Source organism: Cheilinus undulatus, linkage group 6, assembly GCF_018320785.1.
Source record: "Cheilinus undulatus linkage group 6, ASM1832078v1, whole genome shotgun sequence".
Lineage (NCBI taxonomy): Eukaryota > Metazoa > Chordata > Actinopteri > Labriformes > Labridae > Cheilinus > Cheilinus undulatus.
In genome coordinates, this window is record NC_054870.1 from 52,368,261 (window position 1) to 52,394,685 (window position 26,425).

At 39.6% G+C, this 26,425-nt stretch overlaps 2 protein-coding genes across 2 annotated transcripts in view; one reads left to right on the forward strand and one right to left on the reverse strand.

Annotated features, from left to right (window-relative positions):
* Window positions 1-1,981, reverse strand: part of LOC121510981 (actin-binding LIM protein 1-like) — a 141,485-nt gene extending 139,504 nt beyond the window's left edge. Inside the window, exon 1 of the mRNA XM_041789420.1 lies at window positions 1,907-1,981. Within this exon, the coding sequence (XP_041645354.1) occupies window positions 1,907-1,919 (13 nt within the window). The 5' untranslated portion in view covers window positions 1,920-1,981. The remainder of the gene's footprint in view (window positions 1-1,906) is intronic.
* Window positions 1,982-7,881: 5,900 nt separating this feature from the next.
* Window positions 7,882-26,425, forward strand: part of fhip2a (FHF complex subunit HOOK interacting protein 2) — a 30,109-nt gene continuing 11,565 nt past the window's right edge. Inside the window, exons 1-11 of the mRNA XM_041789585.1 lie at window positions 7,882-8,174; window positions 14,022-14,100; window positions 15,279-15,448; window positions 15,705-15,809; window positions 15,918-16,040; window positions 16,403-16,600; window positions 20,356-20,552; window positions 20,666-20,780; window positions 20,926-21,002; window positions 24,449-24,641; window positions 24,994-25,157. Coding sequence (XP_041645519.1) covers window positions 8,130-8,174; window positions 14,022-14,100; window positions 15,279-15,448; window positions 15,705-15,809; window positions 15,918-16,040; window positions 16,403-16,600; window positions 20,356-20,552; window positions 20,666-20,780; window positions 20,926-21,002; window positions 24,449-24,641; window positions 24,994-25,157 — 1,466 coding nt within the window. The 5' untranslated portion in view covers window positions 7,882-8,129. The remainder of the gene's footprint in view (window positions 8,175-14,021; window positions 14,101-15,278; window positions 15,449-15,704; window positions 15,810-15,917; window positions 16,041-16,402; window positions 16,601-20,355; window positions 20,553-20,665; window positions 20,781-20,925; window positions 21,003-24,448; window positions 24,642-24,993; window positions 25,158-26,425) is intronic.

Consider the following 26,425-nt stretch of genomic DNA (forward strand, 5'->3'; position numbering starts at 1 on the left):
GTAATATTACTATCAAACCTAAATACTCAGAATGCTTCTTAATGCAACAGAAACAGAGTACTATTCACTGTTGCTTCAGTAAATTTCTGTTTCAAATGAAGCTCAGCATTTGTTCATGCAGGACACAGAAGTCATACGCCCAGCCCAGGTCAGCTGACTGTCAGCTGATCCCAATCATCGCCTCCGAGCCAATCATAGCTCTTTCTCACAACAGACCGGTGTATCTAAATATGATGCCCTTCTCACTAATCCCTGCTTTCATCAACCCTGATGCACCAGGCTGCTGCTGCTGGCAAACCTTCACCTCCTCCACCCCAGCCTCCACCTTTATAGCATAAAGCTTGTTGCACCCTCATATTCAGATTCATGCTACTGCAGATGAATTGCTTCTCAACTAATTTCATTGTTACCTCCGCCAAGGAGGTCATGTGATCGAGTGGGTTTGTTAGTTTGTTAGCAACATCACTCAAAAAGTTGTGGACGGATTTTCATGAAATTTTCAGGACATGTCAGAAATGGCATAGGGAAGAACTGATTAGATTTTGGGACTGATCCGGATCAGGATCTGATTCCTGGATCCAGACCGGATCCAGGAATTTTTTTAAAGGATTCTTTACCATTGGGAGATAGGGCTTATGGCGGAGGTCTGCACTCTCTGAGTGCTTTTCTAGTTACTGGTGAAATGAGGTTGACAGTTTCTGGTTAATAGGTGACCCTGTTAGGCCCTCAGGTTAGTCCTGAATCCAGAATCCAGCCCCTGCTGTGACTGAGTTTGACACCCCTAGATCAGAGGTTCTCAACCTTTTCAGCCTGTGACCCCCAAAATAAAGGTGGCAGAGACCGGGGACCCCCACTGTACCTGAAGGTGGTCGAACACTGCCATGAACATTCAAGAATAGTCATGTAGAGATAAGGCTGCTCAAAAAGAGTTATAAAGGGGGGGGTTCTGGGACCCAGCCAAACTAGGGGCCCATGGAGGTCAGCAAAACCATGGTCCATTGTAGAGTTAAGCTGAGAAAACATAAATGGCCAAAATTTGACAAAAGTGGAAAGAATGACCCAAAAAATAGGTTAAAGTGGCAAAAACGGGCACAAAAAGTGGTAAAAGGCTTTTAAAAAGTGGATGAAATGGCTATAGAGAGCAAAAAAAGGTGGAAATTTGGTGGAATGGGATGAAAAATTGATATAAAAGGCGGAAAATGGGTTAACTGTGGTTAAAATGGGCAAAAGGATGGAAAAAAGCGGTTGATAGAGGCAGTAATGGGTGAACAGAGGCAACAACAGGCAGAAAGTGGCAAGAATTGGTTTAGAAGTGACAAAAACAGGCAGAAAAAGGTGACGGAAAGGGTTTCAAATTGACAAAAAAGGGGTTTGACCGGAAAAAAATGTGCTAAAATTGGCAAAATTGGTGGTAAAAAGTGATGAAAAAGGGTTAACATTTGGTAAAATCGGTGTAAATACGCAACAGCATATTTTTAAAAAAATATTCTTCATTTTTTTTAAGGCATCTGGCGACCCCCAAGAGGGTCCAGACCCCAAGGCTGAGAAACACTGCCCTAGATAACTACTAACTTCTGCCTAATAGTAAAACTGCTCCTGGTTAAGAAACAATAAATAAAAGCTCCCAGGGGAGGTTTGTTAGCACAGCTGGGGTTTAGGACAGTGATACAGCCAACAAAGTGTTGATCTGACCAAGTTAAAGAGTGTTGGTCTGCAGCAGCAGCAGCTCTGAGCATGCACCGATGTAACCCACTTCCACTGTCATCATCAGCATGATCCTGCAGAAACACGACGGAATGAGCTCTCTCCTTCATGCTATCCTCCCGTGAACCATCACCCTCCTCCTCCCTGAAAACTCTCACACTTTCTCCTCTCTGTCATGAAGCCTTCTGCGGCAAACACTCACCTCTCGCAGACATGCCCGGTAGGTAGAGCCTCTCTTGTCTTTCTTTGCAGATTCCCCCCCCAGCAGGAGATGATCCAGAGCAGCTCTGGCACACGGAAACAGAGGCTGATTTTACGTGAACCTGAAGTTTTCGGCTGTCATTTGGAGGATTAAACAGCAGGGAAACATTCAGCAGCGATTAGAGGGAGCAGACTGCTGCTATGGAGGGAGCACTTTGAGCGACAGGGCGTGTCCTGGACTCACAGACAGGCAGCATCCTCCTCATTTAACCACATGTCCTCATCCCAACATCAAACCACACAATTATGGAAAAATCAGCACGAAATCTTTCCTGGAATTCCCTCTCTGCTGTCAGCTCTCTAAACCGGGACTTTGTGTCTGGGATGACTCGGCTGTTCTGCACGCGCTCGTTGGGCTAAATCATAAAGTTGACAACACTCAGCAGCAATGGATCTTTTTAAAAACCGTTTTATTGTATTAAAGCCCTGCTGCTACTTTAAAGATAAAATACTTTATAATCCCCATAACTTTATCCCACAGCAGAGACATTCTAATACCAGATTTATTTATAACAATAATCGATTGATTAGTATCTGATTCCAATAGTTTTTATTTTTAAAGTGAACTCATTGATTGCTGTTTCCAAGCTGAAATATCGATCCTAGCCTCGCTGCATGCTTTGGCAGCTGCCTGTCGTCATTGCTATGCATTGATCCCGTTTACTAATTATGATGCTGCGTTCACGTGCAGCTCGGACAGGCCCATTTTTTATCATTCAGGGTTGACTCGGTCACTCTGCATGGCAAACAACAAACACTTGCAACATTACAGCATCTTGCAGTGCACATACAAATAAAATATATGAATAAAGTCCACATATAGGGGAGACTGGGAGCTGCTGCAACAACTCCTCCAATCATAAACAGCAGATGGCGCTCATGCTGCACATGCTCAGTTAGACTTTAAATGATCAGTTTTTTCTGCTCTTGATTGATGAGAGAAGTCCATCCAGGCACTTTGCCTGCCCCCGCCATTCTAAGGCCCTGTACAAATGGGCACGAAAACCATATATTGCTGTTTCGTTTTGAAAAAAGTTTTCCGTAAAGACGAAGTTGTTTCAGGAAATATCCGTGTAAGCATGAAACCACTGAAACGACTGAAAACGCTGTAGTGCATATGCCAAGACTGTGCATGGCGCTGTAACGCTGCCACGAAAATGCCCCAAAGGGGAAGAAGAAGATCACAGAAAACTGACAAACTTTCTTCTAGTTACCCTTTTGGTTGTTCTCCGCGTTGGAGTTAAGAACAGCTGGTGTCTGCATTTCGCTGTGGTGGTCAAGGAGCATCAGATTTTTCTGTAAAAGCCATAACAAGCTCAGTAGCTTCTGCAGCAGGAAAACAACCCTGTAATCCACCATTAATGTTTTGGTTGGACCCTCAAATGCGCCTTAGGGGAGCTACGCTGTGTGTGACGTAATCATTTCAAGAAAGATACGGATAGCCATCCACACAGAGACCAAACGGTAGTCAGTTATGGATTTATGCACTCTGGGACCCATTTTCAAAAAGTATTGTTTACAGTCACCCGAAACGCTGTTTCCCTGTGAATGAAACGCCAATACAACACAAAACTTTTGCGTATACGCCTGAATTCGTCTCCGTATGGACGGGGCCTACGCGAAAACAGACCATCTAAGTGCCGTCCACACAGAGACGAAAACAATATATTGCCGTTTCGTTTTGAAAAAGTTTTCTGTAAAGACGGAGTCATTTCAGGAACCACTGAAACGACTGAAAACGCTGTAGTGCATATGCCAAGCCTGTACGTGGCGCTGTAACGCTGCCACTGAAATGCACCAAAGGAGAAGAAGAAGATTGCAGAAAACTGACACAAACTTCTTCTAGTTGTCCTTCTGGTTGCTCTCCACATTGGATTAAAGAACATCTGGTGTATGCGTTTCGCGGTGGTGGTAAAGGAGCATCAGATTTAGCTGTCAAAGCCATAACAAGCTCAGTAGCTCCTGCAGCGCAAACACAACCCTGCAATCCACCATTAATGACGGGGCCTAAATGAATGAAGGTAACTGGGACAGACAGGGTTAGGGTTAGGGAAGGTTGACCTTCCTGAGCAAGCACTAGTTTAATATTTTCTTTAATGAACAAGGTTATAGATGTAAAGTACTGCAGAATTTTTAGGCATGTTTGGGCCAAAAATGAGACTGAAGTGAGGAAGCAGGATTGACACAATCAAGATTGTGCTCTGGATGTCTTTAGCCGTGTTTCTATCAGGAGGTCCGGTTTGATTCAGTTCAGTTTGGTATGGTTTGATACGCTGAAACAGTTTGCGTTTCCACAGACACCCGTACTCTCACTTGGAGGGCAGGAGAGCTGGTCTAGCCACAGAGTTGTAGAAAGGATGAGTGACAGTAGCTGAACTGAACGTAGGAATAAAATGTTACTCATAAGGTGCATTTATAAAAGTACAAAAGCCATTGTTTAGTTTTCATTCATAAATTTATCATAATGAGGGAGATATGCACTGAAAAACACACATCTGCATTTGTTTTGGAAAAGGTCCTAGGATGCACATGCACTCTAGTGTCACTTCCAGCGTGAACACTGAAGTGCACTGTCAGAAAAATTCCTTTCATCCACCTCTGACCGGTGGTGCCGGTGTAGAAAAATGACAAGAGAGTGAGCTGTCTTTAAAGACTTTACTTGCAAGGGATTGAGCAGTTTACAATCATAAGATGCAACTTCCACCCAATCAGAGGAAAGATGTGTGAACACAGTAATATAAGGATGCACGGTTACAGTTTTTTGTGAGTAGGCGTATACTTTAGTCAGCATAGTCTGTACAAAGCAGATTTTAGAGAAGAATAAGCAACCCTCCTTTTAGGGAGTTTGAGAAGAAAAAGTCCTTCACTTTGATTTAACAGGTTGAACGTCCTTGAATCCGCAGCCTCCCTGTCTCAAAGTACCTCCTTGGTCGCATCCCTTCGTCCAGGCACAGTTTCTTTTAAACACTTCTCACACATAACAGAAACAACACAAATCTCATGCAGCTTTGCACAAACACTTGGGGTGCTGAGAGCAAAGTTCATCATCTGGAGGTTGTCAACCAACAGGAAGAGCAAGTGTCTAAGATAACAGCACATACTTCTAAAATAAGGCACACAGCTGGTGTCACAGCAAAGCTGTGGTATAAAAACATCAGAATAACTTCCACAATTCCTTATATGGTAATGAAACAAATAATAATGTAGATTATAATGGGATTTTCATTACATGCACTTTTCTCCCTCATTATGAGAAACTTATGAATGAAAACTAAACAGTGGTTTTCTTGTTCAGGGGCCATTTTTATTGAACAGAGTCCTCAATTCAAGCTAGAGGTAAACAGCAGAGATGGGTAGTGCTCATCATAATGTGTTAGTTTGGGTGAGCGCCCCCTGGTGGTGAAATTTAACATACAGTGTGTTTAAGTCCAAACCACACCCACATGTAGAAGCCCAAAGCAAACTGGATGTCCAATGCACATCCAAATTATTGCCCAAATTATTTTCTATGTAAAAACCCACACTGGTGGCGATTCACGCCATAGACATAATAAAGAGTAGATGCCGCATCGGCCGCTACTACCTATTGGCGCTGACGAGTCGTGGGGGCTGCCATCTTGGTCCGGTCACCCGCTCCACTCAGTGTAATCTGTTTGGCAGGCGCAATGAGGTGTCAGCGCATTTAATCAATCATAACTCACTGAATACTAAACTGATTTTCACGTCTTTTTTTTCTGCAAACATCATACATGTAGGTATGATACAGGACACATGGTTCGGCGTATTTTAATATCCATAGTGGGCTTAACAGTAATAGAATATTCTGATATGTGATATATGTGATGTATGATAGGTATTTTGCATTTTACGATAGATATAAATAAATTATATATACAGTGCTTAACAAATTCATTAGACCGCCACCCAAAGTAAGGTTTATGCCACAGCAGCATCATGAGGTGTGTTAATGTGGACTCTTTCATTTTTCAGTCAGGTCTCCACGTTTTACCATTTTGAACAGGAATGAAGAATTTCAAACTGAATTCACCCAAATCTGAGCCGGCTCACTGGGCTTCTCTGAGAAGTAAGAAATTAATCAGGCATAACATTCAACCACTAAAACTCATTTTTCTGTTCAGGAATGCAAGTAAATAACTAAAATTTGACATATTAATCAAGAAATATTCATGTGCTTTACTATTTTTTCATTTTTTTGTAAATCAGTAAATTTGAAAATTCATGGATAACAATAAAAATTATATTTTAGCATTAAAAATATCATTTGGGTTAAAGAGCTTCTACATATTGGTGTGTTAACCATTGCGGAAACATAAAAAATGATTTTGGTAATTACCAGTGCTGTTAATTTAGGGCAGCTGTGTCATAAACCTTACTTTGGTTAGGGTTAGGGTGGTCTGATAAATTTGTTAAGCACTGTATATATAAACACTAATATATATTAGAGAAGCAGAAGCAGATTGTGTACTACTCAGCTATTTTAATAAGTTGAAAAATGAAGAAACAATATATGAATACATTATATATCCATATATGATATAACACAATAGACAGAAGTTATATATCAGAAAAAAGAAAAGTATAAAAAATAATTTGATTTTAATTAACAAATTTATTACATTCATTTAAATTAAATTTAATTGTATATATATATATATATATAGTCTCAATTGGCCTAATAGCCAGGTGAACACCAGCTGTAAACATAGCCTAGCTAACATTAGCTGGCTTGGATTTCGCTGGTGGACATAAATACAGTACAATAATATTCTATTTACAAAACACAACCAATAATAATAATGTTCAATCTTACCTGTGAAAAGTCCTCCGATTTGCACAGGAATACGCCGCACAGTGCTCTGGCATCTTGAATTCTCTGCTGCTTCAGTTTATGTTTCCAGGTGGGATGACCGGACCAAGATGGCGGCCGTATTTCTTGCGCCCCGGCAGCCAATGCGGTGTCTACTCTTCATTATGTCTATGATTCACGCCACTGCTAGTCAGAAAAAAAATGTTTTCCATTTAAACAGGAACTTCTCAGCTACTGTGGTAGCAGCTCTGTTTGAGAGCACAGAAGGAGACATCTAGCGCCATCTCCTGTTCCAAGTGTATCTGCAGGCAGCAGATTCAGGACCCTGCAAGCACACATGCTTGTTGCTTATGAGCATTTTTTAACAGGTTGCTAGCTATTGCTACCATTCACGAGAGGGATGGAGCGGTCCTGGAAATGTAGTGAAAAACATGGGTCCTACTTCTACGGTCCTGGATCTGCGGCCCTGAAACGGCTACCTGCAGTTCTGCAGATACTTACTATTGCTCCTCACAAGTGTTAATAAAAAAAAAAGGTTTAAAAAAAAAAAAAAAAAAAACTATTGCTCCTCTGCTGGTGAATACCACTGCTCTTATAGTTTCTTTCACTTCCTCCGTGAGGCAGGGTGGTGACCTCCAGGTGGGTTCTTGACTCTTAGTGGCTGGCGGGTAGTTTAATCTGTGACATGCTGTTGCTGGTGTGTGCTAAGGGTGGCAACTGAAAGTAAACAGGGGCACAACACCCGTCCTACTTTTAACCACTTTACTCCTTTCTAATTTCAGCTCAGACTCACAGAGCCCTCCTTTAAAATGAGAGGATAATGTTTCTTAAATCAGTGGCTCTCAACCATTCAGTTTGAAAGTTTCTTCCTTGTAAAACTTGTGATTTTGTTTTTCTTTCATTTTTTTTTACAAACCATAATTGACATTATGGTTACAAACCAAATCCACTGTGGAGAAATGAATGTGTTTGTTACTGCAGAAACGCCACTGTTGCGCTGTTTCCCAGCTCAATAGCCCGTTTTCCCTACTCTCAGTGACACCTGAATGCAGCCTAGGTGGTTAAAGCAGCAGCCTTTGGCGGAGGAAGTGCCACCGTGTCCAGAGTCCTCCTCGGTACCTGAGCCTTAGTCTGAGGCTTGTTTACAGCGGCGGTGCCAGGCCTGTGAGGTCGGCAGGATAACAACGTGCTCAGTTTTATTGCCCCGGTTTTTCTTTCGTTACAAGGGTCATTATATGAAAGCAACAATCTGGATCGAGGCGGCAGCAGCAGGAAGAAGAAGATAGAGGAATTCTCTCGGTCTTCTCGGGAGAAAATCGTCCAGTCCAAGAACAAGATGTTCTCCAAATTTACCTCTATTCTGCAGCATGCTGTGGAAGCGGTGAGTTTCCAACCTACACCTCACATTTAAACATTAGCGGGCTCTTTGGTGTCGTTTATTTTGTTTAAAGAGGCCTCAGGTCGACCTGACATCACATCATAACGTCAGCATAAGCAAAAGATGCTAACTAGCGAGCTAGCTAATTAGCGTTTTGTGTTTATGCAATCAGTTTGTTTGTTTTTAGTTAATTTAAATTAGTCTGTGGTTGTGATTGTTTGTCGATACATGTACGACTACATCCAACCGAACGGTGTACTGTCAGCATGTTTTTATGCGGCCAATTATGTGTTTTAAATTGTAGTAGTGTAGGATGGGCTGGTTAGCCGCTAATGGTAGCTGTTGTAGTGATTGAAATAGTAACCGTGTTAATTGGTGACTTCTAGGCGAATGTGCCTATGCTCGCCGCGGTTACTACTTGTTCTGATTTCATATTTTCACTTAATTTCCTATCACTATTTTAATTCTATTCCACGGCTGTGTGGGACAAATTCTCAACAAATTTAACCAAAAATTATACTACGATCTTTTAAACTGAATTGCGATCTGGAAAACAATATTTTTTATTGTGGAGAAGTTATAATTGTTGTCATAATCGCAGAATACTAAACTTTTGCATTGATTTATTGTTGTTTAAGTGTATCAAAGTTTGTTGGAAATCAAACCGAATTGAAACCTGTTTGATACCACAACAATAAATGTTAAAATTTTAACATTGATCAGATTTTCAGTTTAACTTAAAATAATTGCAGAACTTCCATACACTGTCTAAATTGTGCACAATAATTGGAAATATATCAGTTCATTGAGTTTGTTAAAAACGTCTACACTGTAAAGGTATAGTTCCCTTTACCTTGGATGCCGTAACAGAGATTGACATCCCATCATAGTTGACCATGCTCCATTTATGAGATAGTAACTCCAATAAGTTATATTCCTTTAAGTTACTGAGTCAGAACTATAATGATTTAAAACATGAGGAGAAAGAGCTGTCTAAATTGCAGAAATATGCAACTAGGGATGCACAGATCTGTATTGGCCAATGTCAGCCCTGTTGGCAGACAGCAGTAAATAATGTGGGCGTGAACCAATGTCAGCTGATGTTTAATTGTTGTGTGGTATCAATTAAATTCTGGCATTTAGCTCACCTAATGACTGATTCAAAGAGGAAAGTGATTATTGGGCAGAGGATGTGACCTGCTGTGTTCTGAGGTTAAACACCAGAGAAGAAATGCATAGTGAGAGTGTTGCACCAAAAGAAGTTATTAGTAAAACATCAGTATCAGTATTCACCCTGATTTTTAGAATCAGAGTATTTCTATGGGCAACATGTGGGAAAGTGGAACTCACTTCTCATTAGTACAATTAGACAATGGCAAGAGGAGTTTACCTGTAATATTTCTAAGATTTATTTTGGGGCTTTTTATACCTTTATTTATGGAGAATGAAAGTAGATAAGAGATACAAATGGATATGAAAGAGTGGGGAATGGCATGTGGGAAGGGAGCCATAGGCCAGATTGGAACCTGTGCCACCCATGTAAATAAAGGATGCACAATATTGTCCACATGATATTTGTTCTGGCAGGTATTAGCTTGTTGATATAGGAGTCAGGCGGATGTGAAATTTTCTGCCTAGCAGATATATCAGCTGTAAACACTGGCAGTTTTCTGGGGTGCTTCACAGTAAAAGAGGCTCACTGTGAGCCCTGAGAATTTCCAATGAAGCCCCAAACATAAAACAATCAGACTGGCTCCCTCGTAGCTTCTCTCTCAGCTCTGATGGACTCAGGCTTTGTTTGTAATATCAGTAAAAATCCAATATCCTGCATCTCTAACAGCTGCAGCTATTTTATGATTAAAAATAAAACATTTGCCAAACTCTAAGTGTCTAGGACTTCCGTTTTTGTTTTCATGCTCTCCAATAATTTTCCGTATCATTTAATTTTTACTAATAAAAATACTCCTAAACAAAATTTTAAAAATGATAATTCCACGCTTTAACAAAAGGTTTTCAAACACATTATTGTATGGTCAAAAGAGCATATAACTGTTAGTGGCTCATAATCTTGTTACTGACTATTTTCATAGGTAAAACAATCCCAAATCACCTTATTTCTCATTTTGAAAATAGTATACATACTTAAATATTGCTCAGCCCTTTTCTGCTCTACTAAACTTACATTTGAATGTTTAAATTTTTTTTTCACATTTATATATATACATTTCTCATTCACACTGCTCCTTGATTTTTCTCTCATTTTATTTATTTTTTATATTTTATAATCCGTTCTGTTTCTTGTGTTTATTACTAAATTTTACAATAATAATATTTGTTAATATTATATTTTCAGTGTTTTACATTTTTTCTCTATTTTTTTTACCATCAAAAGTGTTTATTGTGGATTAATTTAATTCAGATAGGTATGTAGTGGTATCTTAATCTTTTAAACATCCCATTTCTATTGCATGACACTTTTCTCTGCTCTCTTGTAAAAATGGGTTGAATTACGACTGATTTTGTCTGGAAGAGTCTTTATGAAAGAAGTTTGTTTGATTGAATGATTTAGGTGTTGAAACAGAAAACGTCCTGAAGCTCTTTAAACCTCTAAATTTAGTTTTGGTATGATGTAAGAAACGCCAATTCGACAAGAAACTAAACAAATATATATTTGTTTAGACCCTTTCTGTCTCCCAGTAGACGCATTCGGCTGAAAGTCACCAGTTAACACGGTAACCACTCAAACCGCCACACCAGTGGTAGCCTCAAGAAGCTAAGCTAATGCGGTAACGTTCGCTGGCTCTCGGTTCAAACAGCAGTCTTATCGTGTGGAGCTGTGTCGAAATGATTGCACAGCCTTGTTTGATGTTGCGCAATACTGTTAGCGTCAGTGTGAGAGGGAAAGTCAGAGTTTTTTCTGATTCATAATCTAGGAGAATTTAGTTCAGGCTAACGTGTTAGCCGACCTGCTAGCTTTATCGGCTACAAACAAGGACTACCTGCCCTGAAGCTGCTCTCATGCTCTGTCATACCTGAGTTAAAACTGTGAAATTTTAGCAGGTATGGGTTTCACGACAACAGATTTTTAACTTTAATATCATTCTGATGAAAATCAGACTTTATTGATAGGTGATTGATACCACAGACAGTATTAGTTGTCACCGGATATTAGGTGCTTTCGTGTTTTTCTCTACCAAACAGTGATGGATACTCCTGAAAACTGCCATCTCTTTATTGATTAAAAATATGACAGGTTAACTTGCGTCTTCTAAAAGCCTCTGTATTTTAAATGCTATTAACCGTTTTAAATGTCATAGATGATGTTATTGTAAGTCACGTCTTATCAAAAAGAATCAAATTATTAGATTGTCAGAGACACTTACAAACAGCTGACCCACAGGGAGCGTTTTATGTGTTGTAGAGATGGGTCTCCAGGTAAATGTGGGTTTTTAAGATATTATTTTGATTTGTTATTCTAACTTCCAGCTTGTTTGTGAGCTTCATAATTGGAGGGTTTGTTTTATCGGTAAATAAAAAACTGATACAGGAATCACTCCAACATTGAGAATTTACAACCAAAACTAGAGGATATTCCTTATACAGATTCTTCTTCACAGTCTCAAGCCTAGTCCACATGTTGGCAAGCAGTTTGAAAACAGAAATTTCTTACCATTAAAAAAAAAATCCCATCTAAACACAGTGCACACTCTCAGCAGATACTAGTGTTTAAAGTAGCAATTCAGCCCATTCGTATGCCGATGTTTTTTCATCATGTCTTTCTGTGTAACCCCCTCACAACATGTCACATCCTCTGCCCAGTCATAAATCTTTGCTCTAAATCAGTGTCACTCAACCCTGCTCAACCAAAGAGTCAAATTGTTGAAAAATACATTTGCAAGAGCCACAATCTAAGTGGTGAAAAGTGGGTGAAAGTGGCAATAAAAATAAGTTAAAAATGGCAATAGAGGTCATAAAGCTGCAAAAAAAAAATGGGTGAACAGAGGTGAAATAGGCAGAAAATTGCAACAAAAAAAAAACTAAGTGAAAAGTAACTGAAATGAGCAAAAAGGAGGGGGAAATTAGTGAAAAATGACTAAAATTGGCAAAAAGATGGGAAATGAGTGAAAAATAATTAAAACAGGCAAAAAGCAGCAAAAAGATGACCTATTTGACTGAGGTCAAAGTTTCCTTTTTAATGGTTTTCCTAGGGAATAATACTTCAAATTTAGAAATAAAAGAGCCAAAAATCATCACAAAAGAGCCGCGTGTGGCTCCAGACCCACACGGAGAGTAACACTGCTCTAAATCAACACTTAGATGTGCTAAATGCCAGCATTAAACTGTGAGGACACAATACAAACATCTGGAACTTTTATGTGTTCATGCCCACATTATTAGCTGATTTTTGACTGTTTTTGTCAAAAGGGCTGATACTGATGTTAAAACGATGCGTTTATGCATCCTTTATTTAGAGCATTGTATGAAGCAGCAGTGGCCTCTATAGTCTGTTCAGCTGTCTGCTCATCCACAGTGGTTGCACAGCTGTGTTTATGTTTAAGCACGGAGAAAGTCCAGTTAACAATGTTAACATCAGCACAAGTTTGGCTACAGCCACCATTGCAGTGAAAAAGTAATAATGCTGCACACTGTTGTGATCGAACAGGAGAAACCAACCTACACGTGGACTTGGCCTCAAAATGTATAGTACTTCAATGCTTTTTATATGTTTTAAAACAATAAAGTCTGTGTTTTTTAATGGTCCAAGTTTTGAAAGCTACTGCAGCTATTAAAATGCCATTCATTTATGTCTTTGATCTAAATTCTGATTGCCCAGCCCTGTTCTATGCCATGTTGGTGTGTCCATCCATCATTTACAAGATTTGATTAAACTTTCCTCTAATTTTAAAATTGATTTAATTTTTTAAATGTTTTTTTCCCCATATTAAATGCAGTTTTTTTAATTGTTACGTTTTCTTTCTCTTTATATTTTATGATATATTTTGTCCTTACCTTTCACCTTGTATACAAGTACAAATTAATTGATAAATGATTGTACCTGATGTCACAAAAAATCAGTAAAATGTTAAAAATCATTTTTAAAAAAAACTACATTCATTTGTATGACAGTTATGTAGGAGAAGAATAAATCCATGCAAAAATGCATGTAAACTCTTGCTGACTGTCTTAAATGTACAAAAACATTCTTAATTGCATCTTTAATGTTTTGTACAATTTAGACCGTGTGTAGGAGTTTGCCTACAATTCTTTGTCATGCACCGATGCGTCTGTTGACATCAGTGCGTGCACCGACATTAGCCCTGTTGACAAACTCCGGCCCTTCAACTAATAATGTGGCATCAACAGCTGTAGCCAAATTTAAACCATGGTATCTTGGTTGTTATTGCGACTTAGCTTTGATGCCGATCTGCTGATTTAGGGAAAAATGTTCTTTTTTCTAAAAAGAGGAAGTCACCTGTTTGACAGGCTGCAAGTCTTAGCTCTAGAAGCTAGAATAGACAAAAACAAGATATTGGTATCAGAATTAACAGTTGGCTGAATTTTTATCTTCTAAGCTAGTATTGGAGTTTTAAAATGATGCATCCATATTAGAAAAAGAAATTTTAAGTGCTTTGGACTGAAGTTATTTTTATTTTCATGGTACCAAACAGGTATATTGTTTGATTTTTATGGTCATATATAAGTTTGAAATTCAGGTATTGTGACATCAAGCTGAGTCTGAACTCTGTTTTAGAGTGTTAAGAAAATGAAAACACAGTAAATGTTGACGTTGAGTCCGGTGGGAACAGCGTAAACATATATTTTGCTAAATTTTCTGTTTTTCTTTTCCAGCTGGCCCCGTCGCTGCCTTTGCAGGAGGACTTTGTCTATCACTGGAAGGCCATTACACATTATTACATCGAGACTTCTGGTAAGAAACACCTCAACAACTCAGTGCATATTACCCAGCCCTACTCCTGCTTATGTAACACTCGATTGTAGAAATAGCCCAGGTGGTGTGAAGGGAAGGGTTGTGAGGAAAATCCGCCTTAAGAACCTTAAATGTGAAGTATGAGAGGAATGTCATGCTGGGTGAGTTTGCTGTGAGGACTAAAGCACCTTCAGATTTGTCTCGTGTTCGCCTGTGGGGATCTGAGCAGGTACGACTTGTACGCCTTCTGTCTTTATCAGAACATTTGAGGGTTAATGTACCTGTCTGGTTGTATGTGACACCCTCCGTACTGGTTCAGCTTCTCTTCTACAGTTCTCCCAGTTAGTCCAGTTTAACAAACTTTCTCTGAACAGTTGGTGAGATTATCGGTGTTTGTGGGATTTTATAGCGATGAGGTTGTTGTCAGGGTTATTTATTTAATGTTTTTGCTCACTTGTGACTTTAGTAGATTATGTTTTTTTTACTCAGAGAGCCTGAAAGTCTTCAGAATTTGTTTTAGTGATTTGATGAAAGTTTTTGCAATTTAAGTGTCACAGCTTTAGAGCTTTAGGTCCAGTTTGTTTGAATAATGTGCCTCAAATAAGTTTGGACTTCCCCAGAGTGCTCTGTTTTTTGCACATACACAGCCCTTGGTCCTTGCATGGATGGCAAGCATGGGGTTAAGCATGGCACAAACTTGACAAGCATGACCAGCCAATGCAAACTGATGTGCCACCTTGCACAACCGAGAAATCTAGGTGTTTAAGAGGTCCTTATCTGACCAAAATGACTCAAAATAAGCAGAAAGCTGTGATCATATTTTTTATTGTTTTTGTTGTGTTGACTCTGAGACCGCCCTTTTTGTATACCAGAGGGTGGTATTAAATATATTTACTGCAACCAAAAAGGTCAGTGATCAGAAAATAAAAATGAATGTTTAACTGTTCAAACAACAGTGAACTTTAAGCAGCTTGATTGAAATTGATGCTTTAAAATGTTTTTCTTCTTTTGTTAGCAGGAATGAAAAATCTTTTAAAGGGGAAGTGGTCAGACAAAAAGTACAGAATGTTTTCCTCAAGCTTCCAGCATGATGCACAACCTTAAAACATTTCTTTTAAAGTTGCGTCTGGTGGATATGCAATGCCTTCTCTGACAGGTTTCACTGTTTTCTCCATTAGATGACAAAGCTCCGGTCACAGACACAAACATCCCGTCTCACCTGGAACAGATGCTGGACATCCTGACCCAGGAGGAGGCGGAGCGGGAGTCTGGAGAGACCGGACCCTGTATGGAGTATCTCCTGCACCACAAGATCCTGGAGACGCTCTACACACTGGGAAAAGCAGATGTAAGATGGTTTATGCTTGCACTATATCCTGTGAAATGACAAAGTTAAGAACAACAGAAATCAAGGAAGTGAGAATTATCTGAGGGAAAACGACAGATTCAGAGCTATCAAGTGATCGTATGCTTGCACAGTTTGGTTCAGTTCTTTGACTAATCACCACTTTGAGCTGGATTCAGCTTAAACATAGAGGTCACATCTGTTTTCTTGGACCAGTCTGATCATTTCTAACACCTTCTGTTTGGATTTGTCCCATCAGTGTCCTCCAGGGATGAAGCAGCAGGTGCTAACGTTTTACACAAAGCTGCTTGCACACATTCGTCAGCCTCTCCTGCCCCACATCAATGTCCACCGACCTGTACAGGTGAGAAGAGGAGCACTCAGTTGATTTTTTCCCTCCTTAAAAATCATCTGTTTACTGACAGATTGAAGTTATTTATACCTTAATCTCTTCCCTGGCTGTCACACTCAGAAACTGATCCGGCTGTGTGGGGAGGTGCTGGCTGCTCCAACGGAAAACGAGGAGATCCAGTTTCTTTGTATCGTCTGTGCCAAACTGAAGCAAGACCCGTACCTCGTCAACTTCTTCCTCGAGGTAAGGCCTGGTGTACACTGCACAGCCATTATAAAGTCATCTTAGAAATATCTCACACTGCACAGCTGAATCATTCACAACATAATATCAAGGTTCATGATAGAAGTGTCAAGATATTGGCAAAAATCAAATATTGTGCATCCCTGATTGAAACTGTATCGATACCAGTTTTCCAACCACCACAGTTATCATGATTATTATATCTCTTTTATAGGCATAATGCATGCTGACAAAGAAAAAGATTAAAAAGATACAGTGGTACATTTCTAAATGTTTATCTTCACACAAAAGAGTGTTACTTTAAGGCCAACAGGTTAAAGAGTTTTTCTAATCATATGTGTGATTTTTTTGTTTCTTTACAGAGCAAGTCAAAGCGACCTGAAACAAAGAGTCCGGTGAAGGAGAACGTTTTGGCTCCAGACACGGGTCAGTCTCCGTCAGAGGAACAACCTGAGGGGTCGCCGGCTGTAGCTGCTGCCTCCACCTCCAGTCCAACCAACAATAACAACAACAACAACTACAACCTCGTCTCCTCCCTGCTCAACCTCACAAAGAGCCCCGTAAGTTAAAGCAGTATGCAGTCACTGATAGGTACTTAAGTAACGTCTTCATGCTTTAAAATTTGGGCCACACTGGTTTCTAACATCACACTGGCAGAAAGCACTGTGCACCAGACGGCCTCTGCAAACACTGTATCTGTTAAATATCAACTTAGCTCCTCAGTGAATATCTGTGTCTTATTTTGAAAGGGGGACATACAGAAGTGTAGCACTTTTATAAATAGAAACAGTGCAAAGTCACTTTTTGCTCTCCAGAGTCACCACGCCCCTGTTTGGGTTAAACAAGCTCTGCACATTGCTAGCTACCACACTGTTTTTATCCCTAATTGATGAAGGAGAGTGAGAGGAGAGCTCTGTGTCTTTAGGCCAAAATTAGAGAGGATTATAGTGGTCAAATGTTGGGAGCGTTACTGTGTTTCCACTGACTTTAGCCTGCAATCGCTCTGTACAACAATAGCTGTAGTGCTTGCCTTAAACAGATTTTTCAAACGTTTGCTTTTGTGTTAATGACTTTATAAATGCTGAGAATTTATTTACTTAACAAGGCTGAAATGCATGCAAACTTAGGGCACAAGATGGGGCCATTTGTCCAGTTTGACTGAGAGTTACAGACACCTAAAACGTTGTTTGTTTATTATTTTTAGATGCCAGTCATTCTGAAATGTCATATTTTTAATGCATAACTCACTAACTTTTAGATTTGGACTCTTAATAATTGGCAAACCATGTGTTTTTCATATTTTAAGCTTTCAGATCTTTATTGATCCAACCCCACCCAGATGGGTTGAAGCTATCAACTGACAGCTTTTGACAGCTTTGGGAAAAATAGTTTTGCTGATGTGTAAACTCGGGTCGAAGCAAAACAATTTAGTTGTGGGTCTGGATATTATTAATGTGTGTCGATCTCAGCTTTGTAAAACAAGCTTAAATCAAGAAAATCTTCCTTGATAACACTCCTAGTTCCCTGTCAGTCTCCTGGGCTCTTCCATGCACAGGAGAACCTGGCTGCAGACAGCAGACACCTTAAACACATACACACCCCTGGATTTTAGGTGGCGTTCTTTGGTGCATGCGGATTTTAGTCTCCGCTGTTGATGAATAACTTGGGAGGACTCTCTGGTGAAAGCTATTCTCCTCAGTGCTGTTTTCACAAGGTTTATAAAAGGTTAAAAGGTTTTAGAGTTTTTTTCTCAAGTTCTAATCTTATAAAATGGCTCATTTGATGTTACTTTTCCATTATATTTTAAAAGTTAAGCAATAAAGTTTAGTAATAATTTCTGTCCTTGCATTTTTGTAGCGTTTGGGTTATTTAACAACTAACATTGTAGATTATATCTCAAATTTTCATGTTTATGATCAATTTTTATATTTTAAACCATTAATTTTACAGTTAGGACAAGCCTTATATATGACTATTATTAAGTTGCCTCATTACATCCTTAAACTTTGACCACTTCTTTGAAATGTCCATGTCTTCTTCTAAAAGCTATGGCTATATCAGTGGATGGAAGCTAACAAGGCATGCATTTATGGATGTCCGCTTTCCACAGTCAGGTGCCTCTCTAGTTTCTAGTGACAAAAAGGAAAGCAGCAACAAGGCGCATGGTTGCTGATGCTCTCTGGCATGGCATGCTGTTAGTACTTGGAGTTAGATGCACCAGGGGGCCACATCTTGCGTTCCTCCTCAATCAAGCGCCTCTCAAACTAATTTCACAAACAGGAAATTGAATAAATTGAGATCGCATGATAAAAATCTTTTAGGAAAACATTAAAAATCGAAACATTTTTGTAATTATCTTTGATCACTTGTTTCTGTCAGTCAGGGAAACAGAGAACTGGCTTTAACTGCTGCCGTAAACCTCTTATATACACAGTCTAATCATTTATGTAAAGATCTAGTTATTCAGGCTGAATGATTTGCAAAAATCAACGAATTGCGATTGTTTTTCCCAATATTGCAATTGCGATTTAATGTGCGAGTATTCTTAGGTTCCCCATCTTATGTATTGTTTAACAAACACAAGCAATAAATCACTCTTTATTAAAAAGAGCACCATATTAGATAAACACAAGTAGAAATAAATAACTTGAAAAAAGAAAAGACATTTTGATTCATATCTTTTCTTGTTATTCTTGTTTTGAATAAAAAAAAAACACACACAAGGGAGAAAAGTAGGTTTTTAAAAAAAAAAACACACAAAAGAAACTGTTTGCATATAGTGTAGAGCAGTGATACTCAACATGTGGCTCTTTTATGTTTTAATCTGAAATATTATTCCCCCAGAAAACCTTAGAAAAAACTCTTTTTTTTTGCCATTTTCACCATTTTTGCCACTTTTCACCCATTTCAGCTATCTTTTGCCATTAAAAAACCCCTTTTCTTTTATTTGGGCCATTTTGCAACTTCTTTTGCCATTTTATTTATTTCACTGTAATTCAATTTTTTTGCCCTTTTTCACAATTTTTTGCCAATTAATGCCCATTTAAGTGACCTTTTGCGATTAAATACCACTTGTTTCATGTTTTCACAAAATTTTTGCCTCTGTTTTTTGCCACTTTTTCCCCATTTTTGCCCTTTTTCCCATTTTTTGCCTTTTTTCGTCTAAATAAGCGACTTTTTGCCATTACATACCACTTGTTGCATTTTTTCCCAAAATTTTTGCCTCTTCTTTTTGCCACTTTTTTCACCATTTTTGCCCTTTTTTCCCATTTTGCCTCTTTTCATCTAAATAAGCTACCTTTTGCCATAACATATCACTTGTTTCCTATTTTTTTGCTCATTTTTGCTACTCCTGACTGCTTTTTGCCCATTATAGTCACTTTTCTCTCAAATTTTTTTTTTGCCACTTTTGGACCATTTTTGTTACTTTCTCACTATTTTCCACTTTTCTCCCAATTTTTGCCCCTTCTCATCCATTTTTGCTGCTTTTTTACCATTTTTGCCACCTTTAACTCATTTTGATTGTACTTCATGCCATTTTTGTCACTTTTCACCGCTTAGATTGTGGCTCTTGCAAAGGTATTTTTCAACAATTTGGCTCTTTGGTTGAGCAGGGTTGTGTGACACTGCTGTAGAGCATAAAACATCTAATGCAAAAAACTGTATCTGGTATTCTGACACATTTCAGGTTAAAGAAGTATTGCACTGTCTGGGATTAGAATATTGCAGCAGGCCATATTGCGATTTAATCTAATTTGCGATTAATTGCCCAGCCCTACTAGTTATGTAAGTCAAATATACTAAAATAACCATTAGCTTAACTGTTATGTTCAGTGCTACAAAACCCTTTAAATTGGCTGAAATTCTATGTAAAGCTGATTAGATTAAGCCTTATTATTTGCATTTGCATGATTTAAGATAGATATTTGTTCCTTTTGTTAAAATAAAAGTAATTGTAATTGTTGGATTGAGGGAATCCCACAATTTAAAACAGTTTGGCCCACGCCTGCTAGGCACTCAGATACCAAGTGACTGCCCATTAGTACTTCAGTCCTGGTTGGTGTTTTATGGGTGCCAGTAAGTGTTGCATCTACACAACCAACACAGTCTGGTTGAGGAAATATCAGACCCTCTCCATATGCAGTCTGAGCTCAGATATCAAACCATTTCTCAGATATCAAATCGTTTTTCCATGCAAAGCGTTAAGGGTGACAACTTGCTATCTGAAAATAAAAAAAATGGATATAGACTCCTGTTGATGCATTGTATAAACGGGTTATAAATGCATGATATTTCTCTGTTTCCCCATGCTCAGGATGGGAGGATAGTAGTGAAGGCGTGCGAAGGTCTGATGCTGCTGGTCAGTTTACCGGAGCCTGCAGCCGCCAAGTGTTTGACAGAAAATACGGAGCTCTGTGACCTTCTGACCAACAGGCTGGTCTCCTTTTATAAAGCTCTGCCACAGTCTATGGACCCTCTGGACATCGAGACCGTGGAGTCCGTCAACTGGGGGTGAATATCTGACTTCACTGATAGCTTTTAAACAGCATCCTCAGAGACATGCCTCTTTGAGAGAATATGCTTAAAAATTTCTTAAAACACTTTAATATTTTCCTCTTTTCCAGTCTGGACGTGTACAACCTTAAAGAGGACGCTGCTGTCTTCACGGGGAAGCGAGCCCTCATCTCCTTCCTGTCCTGGCTCGATTACTGCGACCAGCTCATCAAAGAGGCTCAGAAGGTTTTCATGCTGCTTCATTGTGTTGCGATGTGTCATCCTGTAGTCAGAGTTAACAGAACAAAAGAGCCACTCTGTAGACAAGCTGTTTGTGCTTCTGAAAGCCACAGAAGGCTGAACAACATTGTTGTTTTTCTCCTCTCTACAGTCAGCAGCTGCTGTGATGGCGAAGGCAGTGAGGGAGCGATTCTTTGTGTCTGTGATGGAACCGCAGCTAATGCAGACGTAAGTCCTGATCTGAATCATCAATCAATCAGCGTTCTATTGAAGTTTTAGTCTTTTCTTTGGTTGATATACATCGTGACAGCTCAATACTATCAGTCATTTTCTATACTCGGTATATTGGGCGCAGTCTAGCTCAGCTGGTAAAACAGGCACCCACTCACAGAGGCAACAGTCCTTAGTGCTCTTGTCACAGGATCAAATCCCTGTCCCGGTGCATGTTTGGTGCAAAGTTACACGTGGGGACAAAATTATTAGCCCCCCTATGAAAATGTAATTGATTTAGCAAAGAATTTTTATTTATTTATTATAAATAATATTATTATTTTTTTAAGATTTATTTTTGGGCTTTTTCGTGCCTTTATTAGAGAGAGGACAGTGGATAGAGTCGGAAACAGGGAAGAGAGCAGGGAGAGACATGCAGGAAGTAGTGAAACGGGCTGGATTCAAACCCGGGTTGCCTGCGTACATGGTGCACGCCCCAACCACTCGACTACCGGCGCGCCCCTAGCAAAGAATTTTTAACACAGCTTTTTCAAACATCCTAGTTTTATTCTGGATGCCAAAATTATTTTACTTTGCACACCAATGAAATGAAAATATTCCACAAAAAAACTACCAGGGTCTAAAATATTAGCCCCCCTGATGCTGATAGTCATTAGTGTCTCCTTTTTGCTGGATAACAGCCTGCAGTTGTTTGTTGTAATTTTAGTCTCTGACATTCTTCTTTGGTGAATCTCTCAAGCTCCTCCAGATTTGATGGCCTTCTGGCATGGACCTTTGTCTTCAGTTCACCCCACAGATTTTCAATAGCATTCCAGTCAGGGCGTTGGTCAGGCCAGTCACCAAGGTTCTCTTTGGTGTTCTGGAGGTAGTTTTTCACCGGGAGCCACAGATTTTTGGGGTTGTTGATTTGTTTAAGATAAAGCAACAACCCAGACCCAGTTTAGCTGCTTCAGGTTTTCGTTCTAGATTTTTTACATATCCTTCTTTCTTTGTGATTGCGTCCACCTTTACCAGATCCCCAGTTCCTGACTCCTGGCTAAAAGAGCTCTAGTTTGGTCTCATCTGACCAAACCAAAGGACATGCTTCCAGAATTCATAATCCTTTTCCAGTTTGTGGTTAGCAGACTCAAGTCTGGCTTGAAGGGGTCTCTTCTGCAGAAGTGGACTTTTTCTTGGTCCATTCCTACTCAGGGCTCGAGTGATGGTCTTCTTTGAGACTACAGTTCCTTACTTGGCTAAGCCCTTCACTAGAGTCTTGTCAGTTGTTCTGGGCTCTTGAGACACTAGGGTTGTAAAGGTACATGTATTTGTACCATACCCATTTAGTACAGGCCTCTCGGTACGGTACAGACGTTTACCGAACGGACATTGAACGAAGCTCATACACGGATGAACAACCAGAGATCAACTTACTGTCACACTGTCCTGGCAGCCACAGCAAATGACAGCAACAGCCTGAATATTCCCAGATAAAAGTGTCCTGTTCAGGAACACCTTGTTTCCCATTAACGTACAACAGTGGACAAAGACAACAACAGTAGTGCTGACATTATTCAGCAGATGTGTTGCTGACAGCACGTCGTAGAGCAGACCAATCAAAGCATTTGAAAAGGCTCCACTCAAACAAGAGTGTCACTTTAACGAGGAGGAACAACAAAAAGTCTCACCAGCCGGTTATGCCCATGATTTAAGATTTTTTCATTATAACAATGGTGCTCTGGTTTTGTGAATTAAAATAATTGTAAATGCGTACCTTCAACTGTCAGCCTCGGAGGAGGGGGAGAGGAGACTCCATCATGTCTGCAGCTGCGTCATAGGTAAAGTTATCCTCAGATATCACACGGCTCTAACCTCTTTATCCTCCAAGATGGGATGTGAAAACTTTGTAGTAGTTCCCATTGGTTAAAAAAGTAATCCAGTGTTGAAGTTGGCAGGATAGACGCTAATTAGCATACTTAACAAGCTAACTTGCATTGCATGATGATATGTTCAAGTTGGCTGGGAAATATTAGTGTTTAAAAAATGGGTATAGATATGTCAATATATCAATTAAAGTAACCTAATTATACAAAAATTTATTTATTAATATTTTTATTGATTGAGGACTTCTTGGAAGGAGATTGCAACATTATTGATAATTTAAATGTAATTTATTTAGCCTTTTTATTTGAATACCATTTGATAAAATGAAATAGAAATTCTGTTATGTATTTGCTTTTATTACCATACCGAAAACTTACCAAACTGAAATTTTTTTGTAGCATTACACCCCTATTAGACACATCTCTCACTCTTACCAGAGTCTTTGAAATTCTTCTCTTCCTGCCTCTGTCAGGCATGTTCTGGACTGTGTGGCTCTCTTTAAATTTCTTGATGATTCTTCTTACTCCAGTTCTTGACTCTTGGAAACACTGTGATGATTTCATTAACAATTTTTTATCTCCAGTTTAAAACTGATTTCCTTGGTTTTTGCCATGAAGCTTTCTTCAGTGAAGGCTCAAACCCTTACTGAAGTTTTTAGACTGTAAACATGAAGATAACCCTCAGTTTAACTTGATTTGACAAGCTTTGTGCTATGGATCAACAAAAAGGTCAGTTCATCATTTAGGTCCTGGTAGTTTTTGTTTTTTTCTGAAATAATTTTGTTTCCTTGTGCAAAGTTAAATAATGTTAGCAACCAAAAAGACTTGTCTGATGGTTCCCGTTTTATTCAGCAGTGTCCACAATGTGCAGTTTCTGTGCAGCTGTTGTACTTTTTAAGTCCTGGCTGTTTTCACCATATGGAATTTGCACACAGTACATAGGGATAAGTATAGAAACCTGGTACCAACACATCAAATATCTGCTGAGCTGAAATACTGAAGCTAGAGGGAACTGACCTAACATGAACAAAGAAAATAAAGTACAGTCAATTTTCCTCTCTGATGAACAAAAACTGGAAAAGGAAGATTAAACAAACTGCTGATTCAGTCCTAACTGAAAACTAACTACAGAAGCTCTGAATAAAAAAGTAGGCATGGCCTGTCGAGAGGCAAGAGATGAAGTTTTTCATCTTGACATTATTCTGCTAAATCTTATCACCTGCCAGAGCCAGGAGCTGGAGATCAAGACGCTAATCCCTCCCCTGGGCTAGCAAACTGATTTACAAAGAAACAAAGGAAGCACCACAGTCAGACACATTCAGCACAGTCTATCTGCAAAACACATCACAGCCACTGCTATAACAAGATGAAGTGTGTCTGGTTTAATAGAATTCAACAAGAAAATGACTCCTTTTTGCATGTCTATGTACCAAAAAGAAGTATTGTCATTTCCAACCATATCCATATTCAAAGTTGACAAATGTTTTTACAGCGTGGATACTGAATGGAAGTTAGACTTCTGGTACTCTGACCATCCTCCTTCTCAGTATCACGGTTTGTTATCTCTGTGTCTGCGTGCAGGTCTGAGGTAGGCATCCTGACCTCGACTGCGCTGCTGAACAGGATCATCAGGCAGGTGACGTCGGAAGCTCTCCTGCAGGAGATGGTTTACTTCCTGCTGGGAGAGGAGAGGGAGCCGGAGGCGGCGGCCACCATCGCTCAGAATCCGCTCAGACACAGACTCATCGAGCACTGTGACCACCTGTCAGATGAGGTTAACCCAACACGAATGTTTGTACTTAGGAAAATCTTAGACAAAGGATCTTTAGACTCTTTAATGCTTTGTTGAGTCACATAACTGCTTTAAAAACTGCAGATCCTACATCCATTAAGTCTTCTGGACTCTTTAATAATCAAAGTAACAAATGTCCATCTGCCCTTCAGGGATGCAGAGCTCAGTGAATCATATGGTGTAGAAAAAGCAGATGAATTTTAATGACTATGTGACAGAGCACATTGTCATCGTATCAAAGTGAGATGAATCATCCGTCTGAAGTTTGAGAAAGTCACTTTTGTCTCATTCTGCTTGTTCCTCCGGTTGATTTCTCCTCCTCCTGTGTCCTCAGATCAGCATCATGACTCTGCGGCTGTTCGAGCAGCTCATCCAGAAACCCAACCAGCACATCCTCCACAGCCTGGTGCTGCGCAGCCTGGAAGAGAGGAACTACCTGGAGAACAAACCTCAGGAGGAGCGGGAGCCTCTGGAGAACGGGCAGCCTCATGATGCAGTGTAAGGATCTCGCCTCAGGCTGCCTGGAAAATCCCCTGCATGAAAAATATACACACCAGTAGAAATAAAGAGAATGCATCAACAAGCTGTGTTTCTCAGACGTGGAACCAACTCTGCTAAAACTGCTCCATACTGTGTGTTCAGTAGTGAGATTGTTTTTTTAAACCATGGTTGGTGGAATTAGTTTTTTGGGAGTTTAAGCAAGGTAATTTATTACTATTAATATTTTACATGTGAAGCATGGAAGCTTGCATAGTGCCAAAACTTTGAAGATGAATGAAAACTTTGACCAAAGAAAAACAACCCTGGCATTTAGAAAGCATTATTACCTTGTATTAAAAGCCCTCAGATACCAAGAGAGTGCACATTAATGTGTGCAGCAGTGTTTTTCCTGTGTGAAAACCGACAAGCTGTGCAAATCTGCCTCTTGTGCAAACAGCCCATGTATCATTTCCTTGAATCTCAGGCTAACCTTGATTTGTTTAAGTCCAAAGCTGCTGGCAGTAAGAGTGAACAGGTATGACTTCACCACTAGCATAGAGGCCAGTGGTTCCTCTATAACAGCATTTCTCCCTCATAAACATACCTTTAAAGGGCATGCTGATAAACTGTTCAGGAAATAAATCTGGTGGGGTATTGGTTAGCCTGCCGCATTTTTTGTTTTTTGTAAAGCTGTAAAAAAGACCAAATGGTACTTCATGAAGAGACATTCTGGAACTGAATGATCAGCTGTCTGAAACTCTGTTTAGGCAGTGAATTAAAGGGGATTTATATCTGTTATGGGCATTCAGATACTAAGTGGTAATGCTTCAAGCTTTTTGTAGGCATACCTCAACATGTACTGAAAATGTTTTGGTATCTGGTAGCTCAGACGGGAGTCTTGCACTGGTCTGATTTTGCAAACCTGCATCTGACTGCAATTGTAGAGCTCAGACCCAATATCCAGCCCGTTACCTGCAGTTTTCCCCTTTTAATACCCAGACCAGTGGGCGATTATTGTCTTAAGAACAAGGGCAGTAAGCTAGTGCATACTCTCTGATATTCACAGGCTTGTGCACATTATGCACACAGATTAACAGTGGTAGCCTAACATGGAGCCTTTTCTTTCTCACATACACGTTAACACACACTTCAGCATGCTTGGATACATCGATGAATGCTTCTGTTAAAACGACTGCCCACTTTTATAGAGGATAACCAAAGACTGTAAAAGAATACAACTCCACACTTAGAACAATATACAACACTGGCACTCAGAGAGTAATTCC